This window comes from Phoca vitulina, unplaced genomic scaffold, assembly GCF_004348235.1.
Source record: "Phoca vitulina isolate PV1807 unplaced genomic scaffold, GSC_HSeal_1.0 scaffold22, whole genome shotgun sequence".
Classification (NCBI taxonomy): domain Eukaryota; kingdom Metazoa; phylum Chordata; class Mammalia; order Carnivora; family Phocidae; genus Phoca; species Phoca vitulina.
Window position 1 is genome coordinate 28,084,995 of NW_022589725.1, and position 19,169 is coordinate 28,104,163.

The 19,169-nt window shown below is 46.3% G+C and overlaps 1 protein-coding gene across 4 annotated transcripts in view; it reads right to left on the minus strand.

Moving 5' to 3' along the window:
* Positions 1-15,033: 15,033 nt before the first annotated feature.
* The window catches only part of KIF16B (kinesin family member 16B), a 298,817-nt gene continuing 294,681 nt past the window's right edge, over positions 15,034-19,169 (minus strand). For 3 of the 4 annotated variants that reach the window (XM_032419796.1, XM_032419795.1, XM_032419800.1), the window contains one exon: positions 15,034-16,991. In XM_032419796.1, coding sequence (XP_032275687.1) covers positions 16,833-16,991 — 159 coding nt within the window. In that variant the 3' untranslated portion in view covers positions 15,034-16,832. The remainder of the gene's footprint in view (positions 16,992-19,169) is intronic. The other variant, XM_032419797.1, reaches the window with a different exon arrangement.

Sequence of the window (19,169 nt, forward strand, 5' to 3'; positions counted from 1 at the left end):
AGTCTTAAGTTGTAGTATGAGAAAAAAAAAATCATCTTGAGTATTTTGTTATTACTTCCCATGCCTTCATCTACTCCTCCCATTCCTAACCTGCAAAGAATGCAAGACACACAGAGCATGTGATTAGGGAGTTGTCATTTCTGTTTTTTCTAACAGTGTGCACGGCCCTGGGCATGATGGTGTGCCTCTGACGGAGGGTGCCGCTGTCTTGTGCAGAGATCTGCCTCTGAATTTTTAATTTTTTAATTTAAAATGGTATGTTTTACATGGAGGAGATCATTATAGCTGTATGAAGGAAAACAAAACAAGCCAAGGCATAGCTTCTTGTGGGCAGAATTGATGTATGCGGTAATTATGTCAGGGTTTCTGCAGGGGGAGGACCAAATGGAGACATGATCTTGGCTTCTGCTCAGTGCTCTCCTGACATAGGACAGCTGAAGTGCAGGGACCACTAAGCATTGATGCTGACCGGATGGGCCTGCTGGGTCAGGCCAGCAGAAAGTGGGAAGAGGGTAGTGGACATTTCAAAGCACATACTGTGTCCAGAGTGTTGGATTTCTGCATGGATCATCACACTTAACCACTGAAACAAACCCAGGAGCCCCTCTCCCCACGTCATAGCCCAGGAAGTGAATCTACCTGGTATGAACAGCTCTACAAATATGAATGCAAAACAGATCCACAGTTGCTTCTCAAAATGCCTTCCAACCAGCTGAATTCAGAATGTTTCAGATTTGGAAAAGGTACCATGATGCCGTGAGCCTAGATTATGTGACACCCCATCAGGGTCTGAGGGGAAACCCCATCATCATTAACCACAATATTTCTGCAGCAAAACATAGGAATATTCTCACTGGGAGGGATCAGTAAAGATTATAAATAACCTCATGTCACTTCTGGTTAAGATTTGCCACCTAATGAGACTCTACCAATTTGGGGAGGAAAAAAAACCTTTCTGATGTCAGAGCATTCTTGGGTTTAGAATCATAAATTTAAAATCATAGACCTTATTCATTTTCTTTCCTTTTTTAAATTTATTTTTATTTGAGGGGGGGAGAGAGAGAGAGAACGACAGGGGGTAGGGGAGAGGGAGAAGCAGACTCCCCGCTGAGCAGGGAGCCCAACTCAGGACTCAATCCCAGGACCCTGGGATCATGACCCAAGCCGAAGGCAGACACTTAACCGACTGAGCCACCCAGGCGCCCATTCGTTTTTTTTCCTATGTCATTTCCTACCTTCCTTCCTTTCTTCATTCCTCCTTCCCTCTTTCCTTCTGTCCATCCTTTAGTCCATCCACTAGTGTCACTAGTGTGTGTCCTGTGAGATAAAATAGTCTCATTTCTACCAACAATCACCTCCTCTTCCATCCCAAACCAACAGCAACAAACAAAAAGATTCCACAATTCCATGATCAAATGATTTGAGGAAATTTTTTAAAAGATTTTACTTTTAAGTAATCTCTAAGTCCAACATGGGGCTCGAATTCACAACGCAGAGATCAAGAGTTGCATGCTCCACCAACTGAGCCAGCCAGGTGCCCCATGATTTCAGGAAATTTTGGACAAAAATACCTCTTTACTGCATCAATTTTAGGAAATCTCAGTATTGCAAAATGCCTTGAAATTTCCGCAAAAAGAGATACGGTGTGTATTTGAACCACAAACAAACATGGTGGGCTTTTAGAGACAGTGCTCCTCTCTTAAATGATCCACGGTGTGAGTCCCCTGTGCACCTGGGTCCTTCATTGTCTCTTCTCCATCTCCAGAACAGCATGTCCCGTGTATTAGCTTGGGAAAAATTAGCTGAGGCTGCTAACGATCCCTGTTGTAGTGCTGAAAACAAATCCTGAAGTTTGTCCAGAAATATCCCAGACTGTAGGGATCTTTTAGTGCTAATACTATATGTTTCTTAATATATAATAAAATAGAGGTTTTTTTTATTGAGGGAAAAACTTATTTTGTCTACTTATTTTTTATATTTCATGCATCACGAATAACTCAAAAGATTTTTTTAAAATGGTATGTCACATTTCTGTAAGCAATTTATCACCAGATTTAGGGAAGACAAGATGTTCTAATATGGATTCTACTAGAAAGTGCACATTCATTCAATGCTTTGGTAGTAATACATTTAAATCAATAATACTGGGGTTTATTATCAATTGTGGGGGCCCCCATTTTTGGAATCATATGCAAGGAACACAGACACATGCACACTCACATGCAGTTTAGGGGAACTCTTCATGACATAGCTCAAGTAAATTATCAAGAAGTGTGGAAGACAGAATACTTTCTTAATTTGCTTTTTAAAATTTAGAAATGGCTATAAGAAATAAAAGATATGGCCCCCCATAAAAATTCTGAAAATGGAAAAGAGACTAGAGAAAAAAATGAAGTATCTGTTAAATCCCCCATCATATATATATAATATATGCTTAATTATAAAATAGATTATATATAGGTATATCTTTTATAAAAATAGGATTTTCTATGGCTATTTATTAATATATTAATTATATAGGATGAATATTATATAATAAACTGATATTAATATTATTCTATTAATAATCATATATTTTAATAATGGGATCATACTCAGAAGCTACCACTAATTGAGCTTCTACTATGAGTTAAATTTATACATTAATAAGCTATTAATATACTATACTCTATATAATATACTATTAATAAGCTATTTACAAATTACCTCATTTAATTCTCGTGAATCTCAAACACGTGCCATGATAAATCTTCGTTTTCCAGGTGAGAAAACAGAGAGCTCAGAAAGGCAAAGTGCCTTCCCCAAGGTCACACAGCACGCTGATGGTGAAGAGCACTATTCACACTCAGTCTGCTGTCTAGAGCCTGCACATTTCATCACTAAGCTACTCCCACTCTCAGGGGTGCCTGGGTGGCTCAGTCTTTAAGAGTCTGCCTTTGGCTCAGGTCATGATCCCAGGGTCCTGGGATTGAGCCCCACATCAGGTTCCCTGCTCCACGGGAAGCCTGTTCTCCCTCTCCCACTCCCCCTGCTTGTGTTCCCTCTCTCACTGCATCTCTCTCTGTCAAAATAAATAAATAAATCTTAAAAAAAAAAAAAAAGCTATTCCCACTCTCTCATAACATGCTTTTTTCACTTAACGTATGGCACTTTTATTTCTATATCAATAAATAGAGACTGCATTCTCATTTAATAGCTGCACTGTATTTTACTGTAATAGAGGCACCCTTATTTATTCAGCTCTTCCTTTATAGGCATTATTTCCATTTCATCAAAATCATATCAGTGTTTTTGTTGTTACCGTAAGTGTTCCTGTATTTTTGTGCATTTATCTGATTATTTTTATGAATTCTAAACATATGTCAGGTGTCTATCACTACATCCTAAAATGTAATAATACCTTATAACGGCAACACTGTATCATTTCTTGCCATTGCGTGGGTGGGCTGGGCTCAGCTGGGCAGTTCTTCTGCTCCATGAAGTGTTGGCTGGGATCTACTCATCTGGCTGCAGTCAGGGGGTCAGCCAGAGCTTCTCTCTCCAAGTGGTCTCTCCAGTTGTATAGGCAGACATCTTTATGTGGTGGCTCAGAGAGCCAAGATGGCAAAGATGGAAATTGCCAGACCTCTTGAGGCCTAGTCTCTGAAGTTGTATGCTTCACTTCTGCAGCCCTCTGTTGGTCAAAGCAAGTCTCCAGGGGATGGAAGAATGGGAGCTCACATTGCTACAGGGCGTGTGGAATGGGAGGAGCCTTTCCTGGACATCTTTGCGAACAATCTACAGATAAGTCAGAGCACATGAAAATCTTAAAGGCGTTTGACAAATACTGACCCACAGAGAGATTCATCAGTAACATCCCTCCAGCAGAGAGTCAGCATGTCAGTTTCTCCACTCATTACCGTACCAGAATCTCTTTAAACTTTTATCAGTCTGAGTGTCTCAAATGATAGCCCAGTGATGCCTTCATTTGAATTTTTAATTTTAGTAAAGTTGAACATCTGTTGGTATGTTCAGTGGCCACTTAAATTTCTCTCGTTGGTCTTAATCGTATGTTCACCTTCTTTGCCATGGTAAAAATCAGAGTTTTAAAAAGCATTTAAAAAAAAACAGACTATGAGTTGCTTTTTATTAATTTGTAAGAGTGCTTTTCATGTGTTACTAATTCTTTGTCATGTATGTTGCAAACTATTTTTCCAGGTTGTGATTTGCTTTGTTTATGATGTGAACATTGTCTGCATCCTTTCATACCAATATCACTGCCCTGGCAAGGCCCTGGCAAGTCTAGATTCTCCTGTGTCCCCCATCTTCTCAGGCATGTCCTCAGGGTGAGTTCCTGGGCTGACCACCGGGTCTGTGGAGTATCTAAAATGCCAGTTTAGGAAGCTCACTCAGGGGAATGTGCTGGGTGACCTATCTCACCGTGGGCTGCATTTCTGGGGTCAAAAGTTCCCACTAATCATGTTGGAGGGTTTCATGGTTTAGACTGGATCTTGGAAGAGGTATAGCCAGTTTAGGGCGTCTCAGTTGAGTTATCACAGCAAACCAAGATTTCTCATTATCCCACGGGGAACCACATCTAGCTTGTTGCTTAGCCCCTGGAAGGACAGTGTGACTGTTCTCCTCCATGCTTGTAGAGCAGTCTCTGGACACCACCAGCTTCCCCTCCCCAGTATCAGAGCCCAGCCCCAGGCATCTCAAAGAATGTCATTCAATGGCCGAGAGAGAAGTTACGCCTCTCAGCACTTTTCCAGCTTGGAGCAGATTGAAGCTTGACAGGCCTGGAAACTCTGCATGGCAAGCCAGGCTTCTGTGATGGGTGTGTGATGGTGAGGTTAGAGTCCCAAGTTAGAAATCAAATGCTACCGTGGGTATTGCTGTGAAAGTATTTTGCAGCTGTGGTTAAAAACCCTAATCAGTTGACTTTAAGTAAGGGAGGTGTCTTGGATAATTTGGGTGGGGCCTGATTGAACCCGTTGGAAGGCTTTAAAACAGGACTGAGATTTTGGGAGAGAGAGAGAGAGGAAATTCTGTCTGTGGATGATCACTTCTGCTCATGGCCATGGATGACGCTACTTGTGGTCTACCCTCCATTAACGTGGCCCTAGGGGCCTCAGACTGGCTGAGCCAGCCCACGATGGTATAAGTGTCCTCTCTGAGAGATGATCTTAGCTCACTGAAACCATCCCAGTCACCAGGATGCTTCAGCGGGTCCTGTACCTGTGGAATCCATGGGCCTGGGTGATTCTGTCCTTGGATGGGGCAGCGGAGAGAAAGCTTAGAGGGCAGAAAAGAAGGGCAAGGAAGCAGGCTTTGAGGCTTGGGCCAAACATAAACCTGCTGAGGACTGGTGGAGGAGAGGAGGAAGGACTGGTGGGCTCACTTCGGTGTTTGATGGTGGCCCATACACCTGAGGTGACCAAGTGTCCAAGCTGAACTGGGGCCGCAGGAAGACCTGGGGTTAAGGCACTCCAGTACACACCTCTGTTTCTCGTTGTTCGTAAACCAAAGCCAGCTCTGCCTGAGATCCCACGCAAACCTCTGGCTGAGAATCCTTCCCCAGGCCTCTGGCAAACCTTCCTCCAAAATCTGATTTCATGCTCCAGTGTGCCATGACAGTCCCCCAGGTTGGGCCGTCTGTTGGCTGCAGTTCGCCATTTCTAGACTTCCTGGAAACCCGACCATCTCCTTTCTTCCATGTCCCACAGACACGCGAGAGTACCTGTTGCATCTGGAATGTCCATGAGCCTTTGGTTATAAACCTTCCCTTTGCTATTTGCTCTGGCTTTTTACTAGAACAAGAAATAGCAACACATTTAGGAGCCTGGAAGCAACACTCCACCTCTGGGGCTTGGGGTAGCACTTCCAATCTGTTTGTGCTGACACAAGGAAGGTCGACCCATCCGAACCTTGACTTTTCCTTTCCTCCCAAATACTGACAGGTGCAGGGATTTCAGCCAGAACACAATCTTAGAAGGCAATGATCTTTCTCTGCAGCCTTTTTTTTTTTCAAGGACATTGGACGTCCAGCCATCCAATCTGTTGATCCCTCAGGGGTGGATGCCCACCATGTCTTCTCTCCCCACAGAGGCTTCCCCAGGCAAGGCACCCTAATGTGTCCCACTTCTTCCACTTTGGCCCCTCCACTCTGTTTCCAAGCAGTGGCTTGAGGAGTATTCTTAGAACATTAGTCATTATTGCCCTCAGCCCCCCAACCCCAAACATACATACCAATTCAGTGGAAGAGCCATGGACCATGCCAGGCGCCAAAGTAGGGGAACCAGCAGCGAACAGAAGAATGTGGCCTTGTCCTTCCAGAACTCATCACTTAGGAGGGCATCAGACATGAAAGCTGAAGGCTACCAGACAGTGGTTACCCGTCTTGTATTTGTCATTGAGTCCTGAAGTGTAACTCCGTCCTAGTGGGGTCAGCAGGTACCCCACACCCCACACAGCCTCACCACCTGGGTCCTTGCTGGCCCCCAACACGGTGACAACATTCTCATCTTCCAGTTCCGTGCATATGATGCCCTGTGTGCTTGGAGAGCCCTGCAGTCACTTTCCTGGTGAATTCCGATGTCCCGCCTCAGGAGCCTTCCTAGAGACTTGGAAGGCTAGGAAGAAACCCCTCTGGCTCCATTTTCCTGTAGGAACCATGCTGACCTCATCTGGGCCCCCAGTCTTTTAGCTGTGAGACAGTGGAAACCCTTAGACACTGGTGAGGGTGGGGCTGGGGAGGGAGTCAGAGGGAGCGGAAATAGAAGAGGGAAGAGGGCTCTGGAGCTGGTGTGCTGGGTGACCCCCCATCCCTATCATCTATTTCACAACTGTTACTGAGCACCTGCTGAGAGCCTCTGAAATGGTTCGTGCCATCTGCAGGCTGACAGGCGACAGGGAGGAGACAGATTTGCAAACAAACCCGTGTGCCCCTCCCAGTCGGGCCCTGGGGCCCAAGCTCCCCAACTGGATTTTGGAGGCTGAAGCTTTATTTTTTAATTTTTCTCCCGCAGGACTATGTTTGCTGACTCTGATACAAAGGAAGAAGCAACAGGCATGGGATGCAATAGAGTCAGAGAGTCAACACACTTTACTGAATCAATTACCGAAAGCAAAAAAAAAATATGCATGGAATACTTTATACACAGTAAAGTCCTTTGCAATGTACCATCCTATGAATCTTGCCAAGTGCCTACACTTGTGTAACCACCCCCACACTCAAGATCTAGAATAGCCCCTCACCCCAAAACATTTCCACGTGCTGCCCCTTTGAGGTGAATGCCCCCCCCCACCCCCGGTTCCTGGCAAACACTGATATTTCCTTTCCCTATGGCTTTGCCTTCTCAGGATTGTCCTAGAAACGGAGTCTCCCAGTAATTATATTAAAGAGTTGTTATTAATTTATTGCTTGACCCAATTCTATAATAGTTGTTTCCTGCTTCTTTTTGCTACATTTTCTTTGATCACTTCTGCATCAGACAATGATGTAACGGAAAATTTAGAGAGAACAGAAAATAGGCTTTCCTGGGCGTCACAACTTATACTGGAAACGCCCCACTGTGGGGGGGAAAGAGCTTCTTGCCTCGGGGACTATCCTGGGCAGTGGAGCTCCCTGACCTCCCCAGCTCTAGCCCTTAGGACCCTGGCCTTGGGGGTGCTGGTCCAGCTCAGCGAGACCCATCCTCCACCCACCCACCCCCAGCCTGAGGCAGACTGCAGGCCCCGCCGCAGTAACGATAGGACCACCAGGTATGGGGGAGGGTGACCCCACGTAGGGGCACAGCTCCCTCACCTCCATCCCCTCCAATGTTTGGCCAGGTTGCTGCTTCCCTGCCAGGTCTTCATGGGAGAACCCGGGGGCTTTGGAAGGAGCCTGAGCATGTGAGAGGCTTATGCCTGTCTTCAAGGTAAGTCTGTCTGCCTTCGATGGTCTATCAGGATAGCAGGGGTTCCGGGAAACAGCAATTCCCCCCAAGCTTCAAAAGATGCATCGCTCTTCACAACCCATTGACACTGGGGTGCCAAGATGTGTATCAGGCCATTCTGTGTGTGCTCTCTCAGTCCTCCTGAGACATCTTGGCTGGCCCTCAGAGAGGACAAAAATTTCTGAACTAGAGATGTTTGTTATAAGGTGAGTAGAGAAGGAAGTTCAACCTAAGTGCTTGAACAAATTTTCTGAATTACCTGTATTTTGCCATTCCCTCTTTACCAAGTGGATGATCGGCTAATTATAGAGATTGCTTAAAATAGGTCTTATCTATTTCCCCTTCTGAAAAACCTCACTTTTAATTGAATTCCCTTGCATTCGTAGGTCTGGCTTTGCTTGTCACCACTGATAAGCCCCGTGACAGCGTATTTCTCAGGTGGCAGGGACTGTTACAACTCACACTTCTGTACCTTTACAGGATGAGGCTTTCCTTGTGATCGGATGTCCTCTCAACCACTTGTCATCCCCCACGCCCATGAGCTGATCGTCTGTCACTGATACCAGGAAATTTAATGAAAATAAATGAAGTTCTTTGAGTTCCCTCGACAGCATCCATTTTAAGAGGAAGACAAATATCAGCCCTGCCATTGTGGGCCGACTGGAGGGGTAAGATGTGGAAGCAAGCAACTATTAAATGTCCATTTCACTTCTTGAAGATTTCATTAGGATAATTAGAGAAGTTTGAGCCCCAGAGCCAGGAAGTTTACTCTATGTCAGCAGCGTGATTTCTTGTGATCCTAGACTCTTCAGCCAGTTCTCTTCTAGAACTCCTTTCTTGCATAACTCCTTCATATCCAACGAGTCCACTCCCCTTTGATCTACCTCCTGGTGTGGGTGAGCAGGAAGGCTCAAATGGGAAGCCGAGCCTTGGATTTCACTGCTTCACAGAACTGGCCTCCGCGTGAGAAAGCAGTCTTGCAGAAAGGCCAACCAGAGCCTGGGATAAACAAGGATGAGAACGCACCGCCAACGTCTTCGTTCATGGGATGTTACATGTTTTCAGGAAATATCTATTCCCAAGTTCTGAAGTTCACAGCAGCCAGGGAAACAGCCATTTCAGGTCTTTGAAGGTCGGTGTCATGGCCCAGTGCCAGGAATGTTATGGCCGATCTTGCCTCTCGTGGGGATAAAACACAAAGAAGTAATTTCTCAGGTGAGCAGTCCTACAGATCACTTGGGCAGAAGGGATGAAGCTGCCCACCTTGAGTGGAGAGAATAGAGGAGATCCCATACAGACTAGTAAGGGCCCTATGTCGGCTGCAAGATGAACATGAGAAACTACTGCATTTAATGCACAGCATATAAACTCCGGGTCCCCAAGCCCTGGACCACAGAGCTCACTCCCCGTTAGATGCCCTAGAAATGTCCTTGTGGATGCCTGCAGGGCCTATTGAGACCGTAGTTCTGCCTTCCATGGCTGTGGGATCAGAGCAGACCCTTCCATAGTCACTTTCTTGGTTATGTAAGGGGAGAACAGAGAAAAACCAACTGTCATTTCCGTGCAGGAGTGGGTGTCCTAGGATGCTTGGGTTCCTTGTCTTTTTAAAGCAGTCCTTAAACAATTCTTTCCACTTCAGGAAAACTAGCCTGTGGCAAAGTCTGGGTGAGGAAGGAGATGCTCGAGGTAGCACTGCCACGCGATGAGCATCGCACCGGGCAGGTCCCACGTGGCTGTGGCCGCTTTCAGAGACAAGAGTGTCCAGTCTCCTGGGCCACCTGATAAATGTTTGGAACAAAATTTCCCTTCGCAGGTAAGCTCCTAGAGGGCAGAGGACATGCGGATTAAGTCCCAGAGTAGAGTGTCCCCAGCCCAGCAATCGGCATACACAGCACCTCAAGGGTGTCCAGTCACGGGTTGTGGTGGGGGTCTGGGGGCAGGGATTCCAGACTGTTCTCTGAGAATTGATTGGTAGCTGGTGAGCGTTAGGTCCAGGCTTCAATGGGAACAAAAGCTCAGGGGGCCAGTTAGTGAACGCGTGTCTCCCAGCCCCAAACCCACACCTGTCTGCCCTGGGAGGCAGGGACCGCGATCTGCAGCCCTTGTTTCTGCTCTGCCAGCTGATCCCGGTTAGGCTCTGCCAAGACAGGCCCCTGAGGGAGACCACAGGCTCGGGGAGAAGCACGGATGTGTTTCTTTAGCTTTCTGTTCCTGGGAGCGCCATCGCAGCCACACTTCTGGTCTGTTTCCCCTTCCTGATGAGAGGACTTCCTGTTCCCGTCAGCTTCGCTTCAGCCACACTCCTTCCACCCAGGAGCAGCTGCTGAGTCCTGCTTGCAGTTTTCCCAGCACGGGCCGACAAGCAGAGACGCAAGCACGTCCTCCTCCTCCTCCTCGGAGGCCTGGGTCCCAGCCCCACGGGTCCCTTCCCCCAGCTCAGACACCGGCACCAGCGCCGGTGCCCCCTTCTCCTTGAGCTCTCAGTTTCAATTCTGTGGGGGCCTTTCCTCCATGCTGCCGAGTTTTAATAGCTCCAGCCTCCTTCTCGTATTCCCCCAGCCCTGAGGGAGGCCGCTGCTTCCTGCAGTTCCTATCTCTGTGATACCTTTGAGTTCTCTGTTTTTCACCTTTTACGTTAACTATGATCATTTTAAATTCTTTTTATGAAAATAAGTGAGGTGCTATCTCCTGACTCATCCGTGATGAAAACTCAGCGTTTTCCTCTAATCCAGGCAGCGGCAGCGGGCCTGAAGTCAACCCAGGACACTGAGGCTCAGGTCAGGGGCTTGGGTAAGCCACAACCTCCCTCTAGCTGCTTTACTTTTGGTAAACTGAGAGATGGATTGAAATCACAGATTGCAAGTAGTAACCGTGGGCAGAGAGCAGCCTGCTGGTGTGATGGGCTTGTCTGGCGCCTGGGAATGCACTTCTGCAACATGATCTCAAGTCCCTTTGGTGGAGGATGTCCCCTCCATCCACCTGTGTACTGTCTGTCTAGGATCCTAATGGATCCTGGATCCAGATTGTTCCCAAGGCTCCTTCCAGCTTCTTCCAGCTTCTTCTAGCTCTGACATCCTTTTCTCTCCAGCCAGGTGCACTGCTGTCCTGCTCACAACCTGTAGTTTTGCCGGGAGATTGAAGAATGTCTCAAAGGTGGTACAACTCCACCAATGCAATTTCGGCCCCGTCACAGGCACGGGAAGAAAATGCAAGAAATAAGTGGCTCCTCTGTTGGGGCCGCTCTGAGCAACACAGACCTCCCTGGAGGTATTAAAAGTATGCTAAAGTTGTATTCTCTGGGGCTGTGTGGATTGTAACCTATTCCTCATCCACAAGATGCTGCCTTACTGGCAGGCTTTCCAGAACAGATGGAGGCTTTCCTTCTATGCTTTGAATACTTGGCTTGGCGTAAGGACACAAGAGGCTTGGACACTGGTAGCAGAATGTTCATGGATTTTGGGCTCCTGCCATCTCCAAGAGTATCTGAGTATCTGAGACTCTCAGGAGCCCCACCCAGCTTGACGAGGTCAGGGTCACACGTGCAAAGAGGTTGGCGTGGCACTCAGTAGTGGCGACAGGAAGCTGACATTACCTGATGCCGAAAAGTGGTGTCAGGGGCAACCAGAGGGCCCTGGTTTCTAACTTCAATAGATTTGTTTGCTAAATGGCCCAGTGAATGAATGCATGAAGAGCAATAGTCCTTTTGAATGGTAGCACTGAATTCATACAAAGTGGACCAGGCTGAAAGTTTCTGGAGATCCTGGGTTAGGGATGTCAGCCTCCGAGCCACCTGATCCACAGAAACTGACCTGCTTCATTGAACCACAGTCTCAGACTAGCTGAGAGATGTTTTGCTTTCTATGCCAGCCAAGAGGCTTCTCCGTACATCCAAAGGATGGGTTATAGGCTGTTAGTTTAATCTGAAAACAATCTTTTCTCTTACAGGGGGAGGCTGGGATGATTGTACTCGGGCTCAGAAGGCAGACAGACGACTTGAGGTCCACGTGGGGCTGCAGGTCATGGCACCCCAGCCTTAAGGAGGATACAGTGTCCCTGTGCCATTGCTGGTCTAAATCATAAACCAAACCCCACAACTAGCTCATGGTTTCTTGACAGCTGCGTCTGCATGGGGCTCCCTATTCTTCTGTTCACAAAGCAAGGATTAGGTAGCAGCCCAAAGACAAGACATGAACTTTACTTGGGTTTGCTGGCTACTGTGGTATGGGGGTTTGGAAACACCCCAGCAAGACATCTGAGGCTCGGGGGAGATCATGCTTCTCTAAGGCAAGAGCCCCTGAAATCTCAGAACCTGAAATATACCAACAGTCAACGTTCTAAGAGCAGAATTGCCAGCCTTGAGATGGCACAGGACAGAACTTGCACCCGGATCTTGTCCCTTGGTTGTTAACGTTTAATCAGGAAGTTTGTTTCTCTTTACATATGATTTTAAAGGATGAGCCCTAGTTGCTACATGTTCTTCCTCCCAGGGAATATCCTTCCAAAATAGTGGTAGCTGATGGGAAACGTGATCTCATTTACAAAATTTCAGCCAGCAACCTCTCAGGTGCCCTCTCCTCTGGCCTCTTTCTCTCCAATCTGTCACTGTCCCGGATGTTCCCTTATGTGACAGCGATGATGAGTGTCTTCCCTCTTGCACACACTTTCCTCAATTTGGAGCAAACTCTCTGCCTCCTTGGCACTGATTTCTCCTCATTGCTCAGGTGTTAGCTCGGGGAAATTGCAGAGCCTCCGAGATGAGATCACTTGTCTAGTATGTTCTCTCCTAGCACCATCTCCTCTTGCTCCATGACATTTATCAGGCTTTGCTGTCACGTGGTCATGCAAGCTCTGGTCAGTTGCTAGGTGGAGTGAGAGCTCCTTGAGGGCAGGCCCTTGGCCGTGCTGCTTACCCTCGTGTGGGGGGCCCAGTCCCGTGCTAGGCTGTGGAAGATGCTCATGAGTATGTGTTGAATGACTGGTGACATGTGCAGTACCAATGATGAGCAGGCCGATTCTCTAACAACCAGGAATGAGCAGAACACGGCCAGTTTGGTCGACATTCTCTGTGCCATGTTCTCTCTCAGCTAAGAACTCGACACTTAGCACGTGGCCAGTGGAATCACAGAAATGGCTGCAGTTTGGTCTGATCCTTCACTGTCCCCATGGCAGGAAGGGGCTGGGATGGTGGCCGTGACATGTACACAGATGGCTCCAAGTAGGGCAAGCATTGTCCATACTTTATGAACTTTCTGAGGCTTACTGTGCTTGCCCATCCTTCCACCCAGCCCTCAAGGGGTACAAAGCAAGAGAGGGGCCAGTGGGGTATGCGAGGCACGGAGAGGAATGGCTTACACAGGGAGTGAACAAGGTGGGTCCAGGCGGTGGTGTGTGCCGTGGGGCAGGGCCAACTGGTACCGGTTTCCTGATCAGACAGCACATACGTGTGACAGACAGCGAGCCCAGTGGACAGCAAGCTCTTCAGATGCATGCGCCACCCCAGAACACTCTGCACCTCAGACCCCGAGGGGAGCGCCACACTTTCGGGCCACGCGCTCTGTACGAAAAGTAGCTACACGTGGGTACACTCAGGCTGCTGCCCTTGTACCAGAAGGCAAAGACAATTCTTCATCATGTAAACATGACCTTCCCCATCTGCTTTTAAAGGATAAACAGCCAGTGTTTAATATTACTCTGCAACCAAAGAACTGCACCCACTGTGAATCAACTTTACTTATTACATTCATTAAAACCAGGGCTTAAAACACCATACAAAAAAGAGTCATTTATAATGGCAACCCCTTCCCCCGTGGTTTCTAGCTTGTTTTCAGGAGAAGAGCTAACAGAATTTAGAATCAACAAAAGTGCAAATATTAAAAAAAGCTCTTAATCACCACAAACTGATATGATTGTTTGCTGCGATTCTCTCCTCTAAGAGATTCCCTGGCAGCTCTGGAAAAGCAGCTGCCGTCTTCCTCCCTCCCTCCCTCCTTCCCTTCCTTCCGCGTGACTGAGAAGGAAGAAGGAGACTCAGGAATAGCAGACCCTCGGGCTGTAATTTAGTGAGAAGCTCTCAGGCACAACGTTAAGTGCTACTGGAAACACTTCTGCAAATATTAACTGCGCATAAGGATTCGTGACACTTTGAGGAAAATAACTCTGCTTTCAAGCAGTGAAGATATTTAGCCGTATTTTTCACATTTTCCCCCCCAGTCTTAAATTCTAGAGAAAGGTTTCTCTCTCTCTGGTGACCTGCCTTAATGGTACCAAACAGCTTTGTATGCTGACCCTATGGGGTTTTTGCCTTCTGCTGATGCATTTCCTTCTACGCATTGCCAATTTTGTACCTTGTGCACTTTCCATTTTCAACGCGTAAAGAGCGATGGCTTGTGTATCTTTTTGCAAACACATTTATTTCTCTCTCCCTGAATGGGGAAGATTCTGCCTTTCCAGCAACGGAGAAGGAGCAAAATCAAATTGATGAACCTCAAATTCCCATAGAAGAATCAGTTTTTGGAGAGGTAACCCTCAGAGAAAAAAAAAAAAAAAACTTCATTATTTAATGTTCAAATGAAGGGGTACCAAATGGGCATAGTCAAAGAAAGAACGTTTTCTAGTCATTTTCCAAGAGATACACAAAGGAGAGAACTTTCTAGAAAGGCATGGGGTAACCTCAGGAGACAGTGCCAGAGCCTAGTGTGCAGAATTCTACAGTGATGCGAATTGCTATTTGCAGCGAACAAGGATGAACTCCTATCCTTGAACCCCTTCAGTTCAGCCAACTGTCTCTTTGTCTCTCCTACCATTTCAAAATGTAACAGGGTTCTACTGGGCTGCCAAAATGAAGAAGGCTTCTGAAGGTAGCAGCCGGGTCAACACCAACATGGCCCCCAATTACTCCCAGGTACCACTGTAGGATCAATTTGAAATATGATGTTTTAGAAATTTATAACAAATGCTGGATTTGTTTCAACTCGGAAATAATTCTGTGTATTGTGCAACATTCAAAATTTCAGCACCACAGAATCATCACCCATGTAATTATCATCAGAAAAAACACTCTAAACAGAAGCAAAAAAGTCAATTAAGATGAGGATTGGAATCAAAGGGTCTTCTGGTTCCCGCACTTCTTACAAACACAGGTCTGTTTACTCTTACCACGTTATTACTGTATCCTGTGTCATTTCAGTGAAATGCGAGCCTGGCCTCGGGTACAGGTCAAAAAGGGCAGGGGACAGATTATCTAGTCCGCTGAAGAAAGCCATTTGGTTTACTCAACAAATGAGGGACAATCCGTAGTGTTGTGACTCCTTTTAAATAAATGACCTCTGGTTAATTATTATCTCCCAGCTTTTATCCTTTAATCTCTACGTTTAAATTCTCGGGTGGTAATTGCCTCTAAACCTATGCCTGTAATCACCGCTGCAGACAAAAGCAAGTCTTTCTGTAGCAATTTTTTAAAGTCGTCATTTTTTTCATGTTAAACTATGACACCTAATTAGTGTAATAATAGTTTTCCCCCTTATTGGGATAATTGCATCTTTAAACATATTTTTCAGATTGGAGAGCTTAGTTGCACAGGCATTTTCTAGAAGACTAAATGCAAACATGTTTTGTTACCCCATTCATTTGTGGCTTCAAATGTTACCCCGAAGGCATCTTCTGCAACACAAATGCTAAATTATACATTACGGATCTTTCCAAACACATTAGATAAATTTTTAAACAGACCAGTAGCGATGATCATGTCGCAAACTTAAAATAAACTGAGCTACAGGATAGATTCTATAATTTCATTTAATACTGATAGCAGCTCAATTTAAATTTTGAAAAAGCAAATACCTTTAATAAATTTGGTGTGAACGATTATATATTTTGATACAACTATGGTACAGGCGTGTGTACATATATAAATCTATAGGTAGAATTATATACATTTCCATATATACGACATTTATATTTTGTCTACTCCCATTTTTCTCTTTAGTAAAACAAAGCAGTTTTACTGTACATAGATGTGCAATGCTACATTAAGTCCTGAGTAATTTAAGGGATCATTAATAAACTACTGTAAATTCTAGTCTTTCAGCCAAAGATCCAGTAGATTCTGTAACAAAAAATGTGAAAAAAAAATATTTAAAAATAGGCATTCAGCTATGCGCTTGTTTGTGCTTAGCGGAGAAAGCTCAAGAATGCACAGTAGCCATTTACATTTGGGAAATTTCCTCAAATATTCAAGATTAAACAAATATCCTATTTGTATGGATTTATAGAAGTCTTAAGTGATGTCACCTACATCCAATTTGTCAAGCATGGAAGATTCCAGGCATGATTGGACCAAAATTCCCTTTTGCAGAATATGAAATTCTGTGTAAACATCGGTGGTTAGGTATTGTACAAAAGTTCTGACTCAAATGAGGGAAAAAGAAAAAAAAATACAATGAAATCGTTTAAAATGCTTCTCTTGGGATGTAGCCAGCCACATGGGAGGAATATAAAAAAATAAGATATATATTTTGGTGGAAGAGGAAACCAGATGACAGTCATTTAAGGGAGGTCTGGTGAGCCGCCCGCTCACTTGGGGAGGTCCTGGGCCGGCAGGGCTCAGAGAGCCTGAGACAACCCAGCCACGTCCATTCTGGGGCAGACTCCGCTGTGACGAGAAGGAAGCACTATGGGGAAAAGGCCACATTCAACGGCAATGGGCCAGCAATAGCTGCCCGTTGGGGTCCCCGTCAGCAAAGCGAACCATGCCAGTCCCAGGTTCAGGAACTCAGTAGGCCCTGGCGAGGCGGCCTGGGTGCCACCAGAGGAGGCAGGCTCGGACCAAGTGTGGGAGGCCGCCCTGCGCCGGGAGGGCCCCTTCGACGAGAAGGCACTGCATTGGTGGTTCCTCCATCCCCCCCACCCCCAGCTCTACCCCGTCCCGTGGCTGCTGTAGTCAAAGACTCCCTTCTTGAAGAACGGCGAGAACTCACAGATGGTGTGTTTGGAAAGGGTCAGCCCCACCTTGTTGATGTGCAGGGGGGACGTCGCGGATTGGAGCATCACGCTGAAAAAGTCCCTGAGGTATTTCTGAGGAAGAGACAAGAGCCAAAACATGGGTTAGATGTCGTTGGGTGGAGTCAAGGAGAGAAGAAATTCCAGAAAACAACTCGCCACCCACTTTGAAAGAGCTGTTGCTGTCATTAGAAACAGCACATGGGAATGTGTGTGGCCTTGGCTGTCACCAGACCCACCCAAGGGAAGGCTGCCACCACCTCCATGACGCAGGTGACTTTTCTGGGACTCAGAGCAACACGGCCTCGGGTCCACCTGCAGACAATGCCCAAAGAAATGCCAATGCGGTGCCAGGCACGGGGGTGGGGGGGTGGGGAAGGGGTCTGCTTTACAGCAACAGCGGCACTAGTTAAGATCCTATTTTTTAACAAGTCGTTTCCCTCCAACTTGCTTATTTTTTTCCCTCAACTTACTTATTAAATAGAAAGCTGATTAAAAAAAAGGCCAGCCATCTGTACAATGCTAAATGTGCTGCTGACTAGCATTTTAAATGGTACCATCACTGTCTGCTTTGGATCCTTCTTATAAACTAAAGGAAAAAGAAATACTGGGGACAAGCGGGTCAGTTCCAAGTACTAATATTTACAAATCATTTTGCAAAGCCTATAATCAATCAATGAAAAGAGATTCTTACTAAGATTAACTGCTCTGAACCCCCTGCACTGCCCCCCCCACCCCGCTGCACGTGGTGTGTCACAGCGTTCGCTGCTTTCTCTGGCACCTGCAAGCAAAGCATGTCTGGGACGAGGATCCGAGATGCTGGGGATGGAATCAGACACGGCTGCTGGCAGGATGTATTAAAGGAAAACAGGACACACAAAAATAGTTAAAATATTTCAGGTCAGGCAAATGTTATTTATAACAGAATGGGACCGAATGCAGGGGGCAGGGGTGGGGTGGGTAAGCCTAAATCTTTATTACAGTCTCAGCTTGTTTCAAAAATATAAGCAATCCTATGACAAACCTTGAAATTGAACATAATAATTACAGACTTTGAGTAACAAAGAAATTTGTCTGTGAAACATGGCTGAGGCCTTAGAAGGAGGGGTTCCCAATCACGGGTGATTTGCCCCAGAGAAGACGTCCCGCAGTGTCTGGAGACGTTTTCGGTTGACTGTCCCTCTAGGGAGGGGGGTGCATCCAGGTGCATCCTACGATGCACAGGACAGCCCGCACGCCAGCATTACTGCGTTCCCGGTGTCATTGTGCCACGACGGAGAAACCCTGGCTCAGAGAAGTGGAATTCGGCCTCCTCTCTGAATTGCCAACCTGAAATTTACTTCTGAAACAAGACACTCTGCTGGAGGAAAATTCATCTGCTGTTTTCTTAAGCATAATAATGAGGATTATTAATCATTAACACGTATAGTAATTTATGGTTTCTAAAAATCTTCTCATTTCTTGCTGATGCAGCTTTGCACATTCTTCAAATGGATAATCTGAGGAGTCCTGACACACCCATACCCGTGTGAAGCCGTCCCCAAAGCACGAGAACAAAACCTTGCACCATGCCCCCAAATTTCTGAACTCACCTAATTTTATGTTGTCATCGTACTCTGCCTAGAATTACCTGCTTTTATTACTGTCAAACCCATTTTCGGGTGAGGACCCCGTTGCAGAAGTGAGCAAGGCTACTAATAAGGAGAGGGGACTTAAAAACAAGGGTTTTTAACTCAGCTCTGTCTTTTTTGCTCAATATACCTAACTTACTGGCCTCACAGTAATCTCTCAGGAAAGGAGCTTGAAAGAGCAATCAGGGGGAGGCAAGAAGGTGCCAAAACCAATTGCTGAAAATTGAAGATCTTACACCAGGACTTATTTGCATCAGAGGCAAAGGGGAACCAGACTTCAACTTTCCTGGGGGAAGGGAAGCTGCGAAGAGCAACAGACCTGGAGGGTGGGGCTGCAACTCTCTCACAGTCTAAAGCATGCACAGAGCCAGGCGGCCGTCACCTCTGGAGCTCCGGAGCGGCCCCCCGGCTGAAGGTCTCCCACAGGCTGCATTTAATGCTCACAACCAACTTGCCTTCAAGATGAGTTCCGACAGAACGACAGAACGGAAGGTATTCACATCCGGGTACCAACATCTGTCATCATTAGTTCACGAGGTGGGGGTGGGGGGCTTTAAAGGGCCACTAGAGCCCAAAGGGTACAATGAAAAGTCAAAGTTAAAAATATAAATAGAAGAAAAAG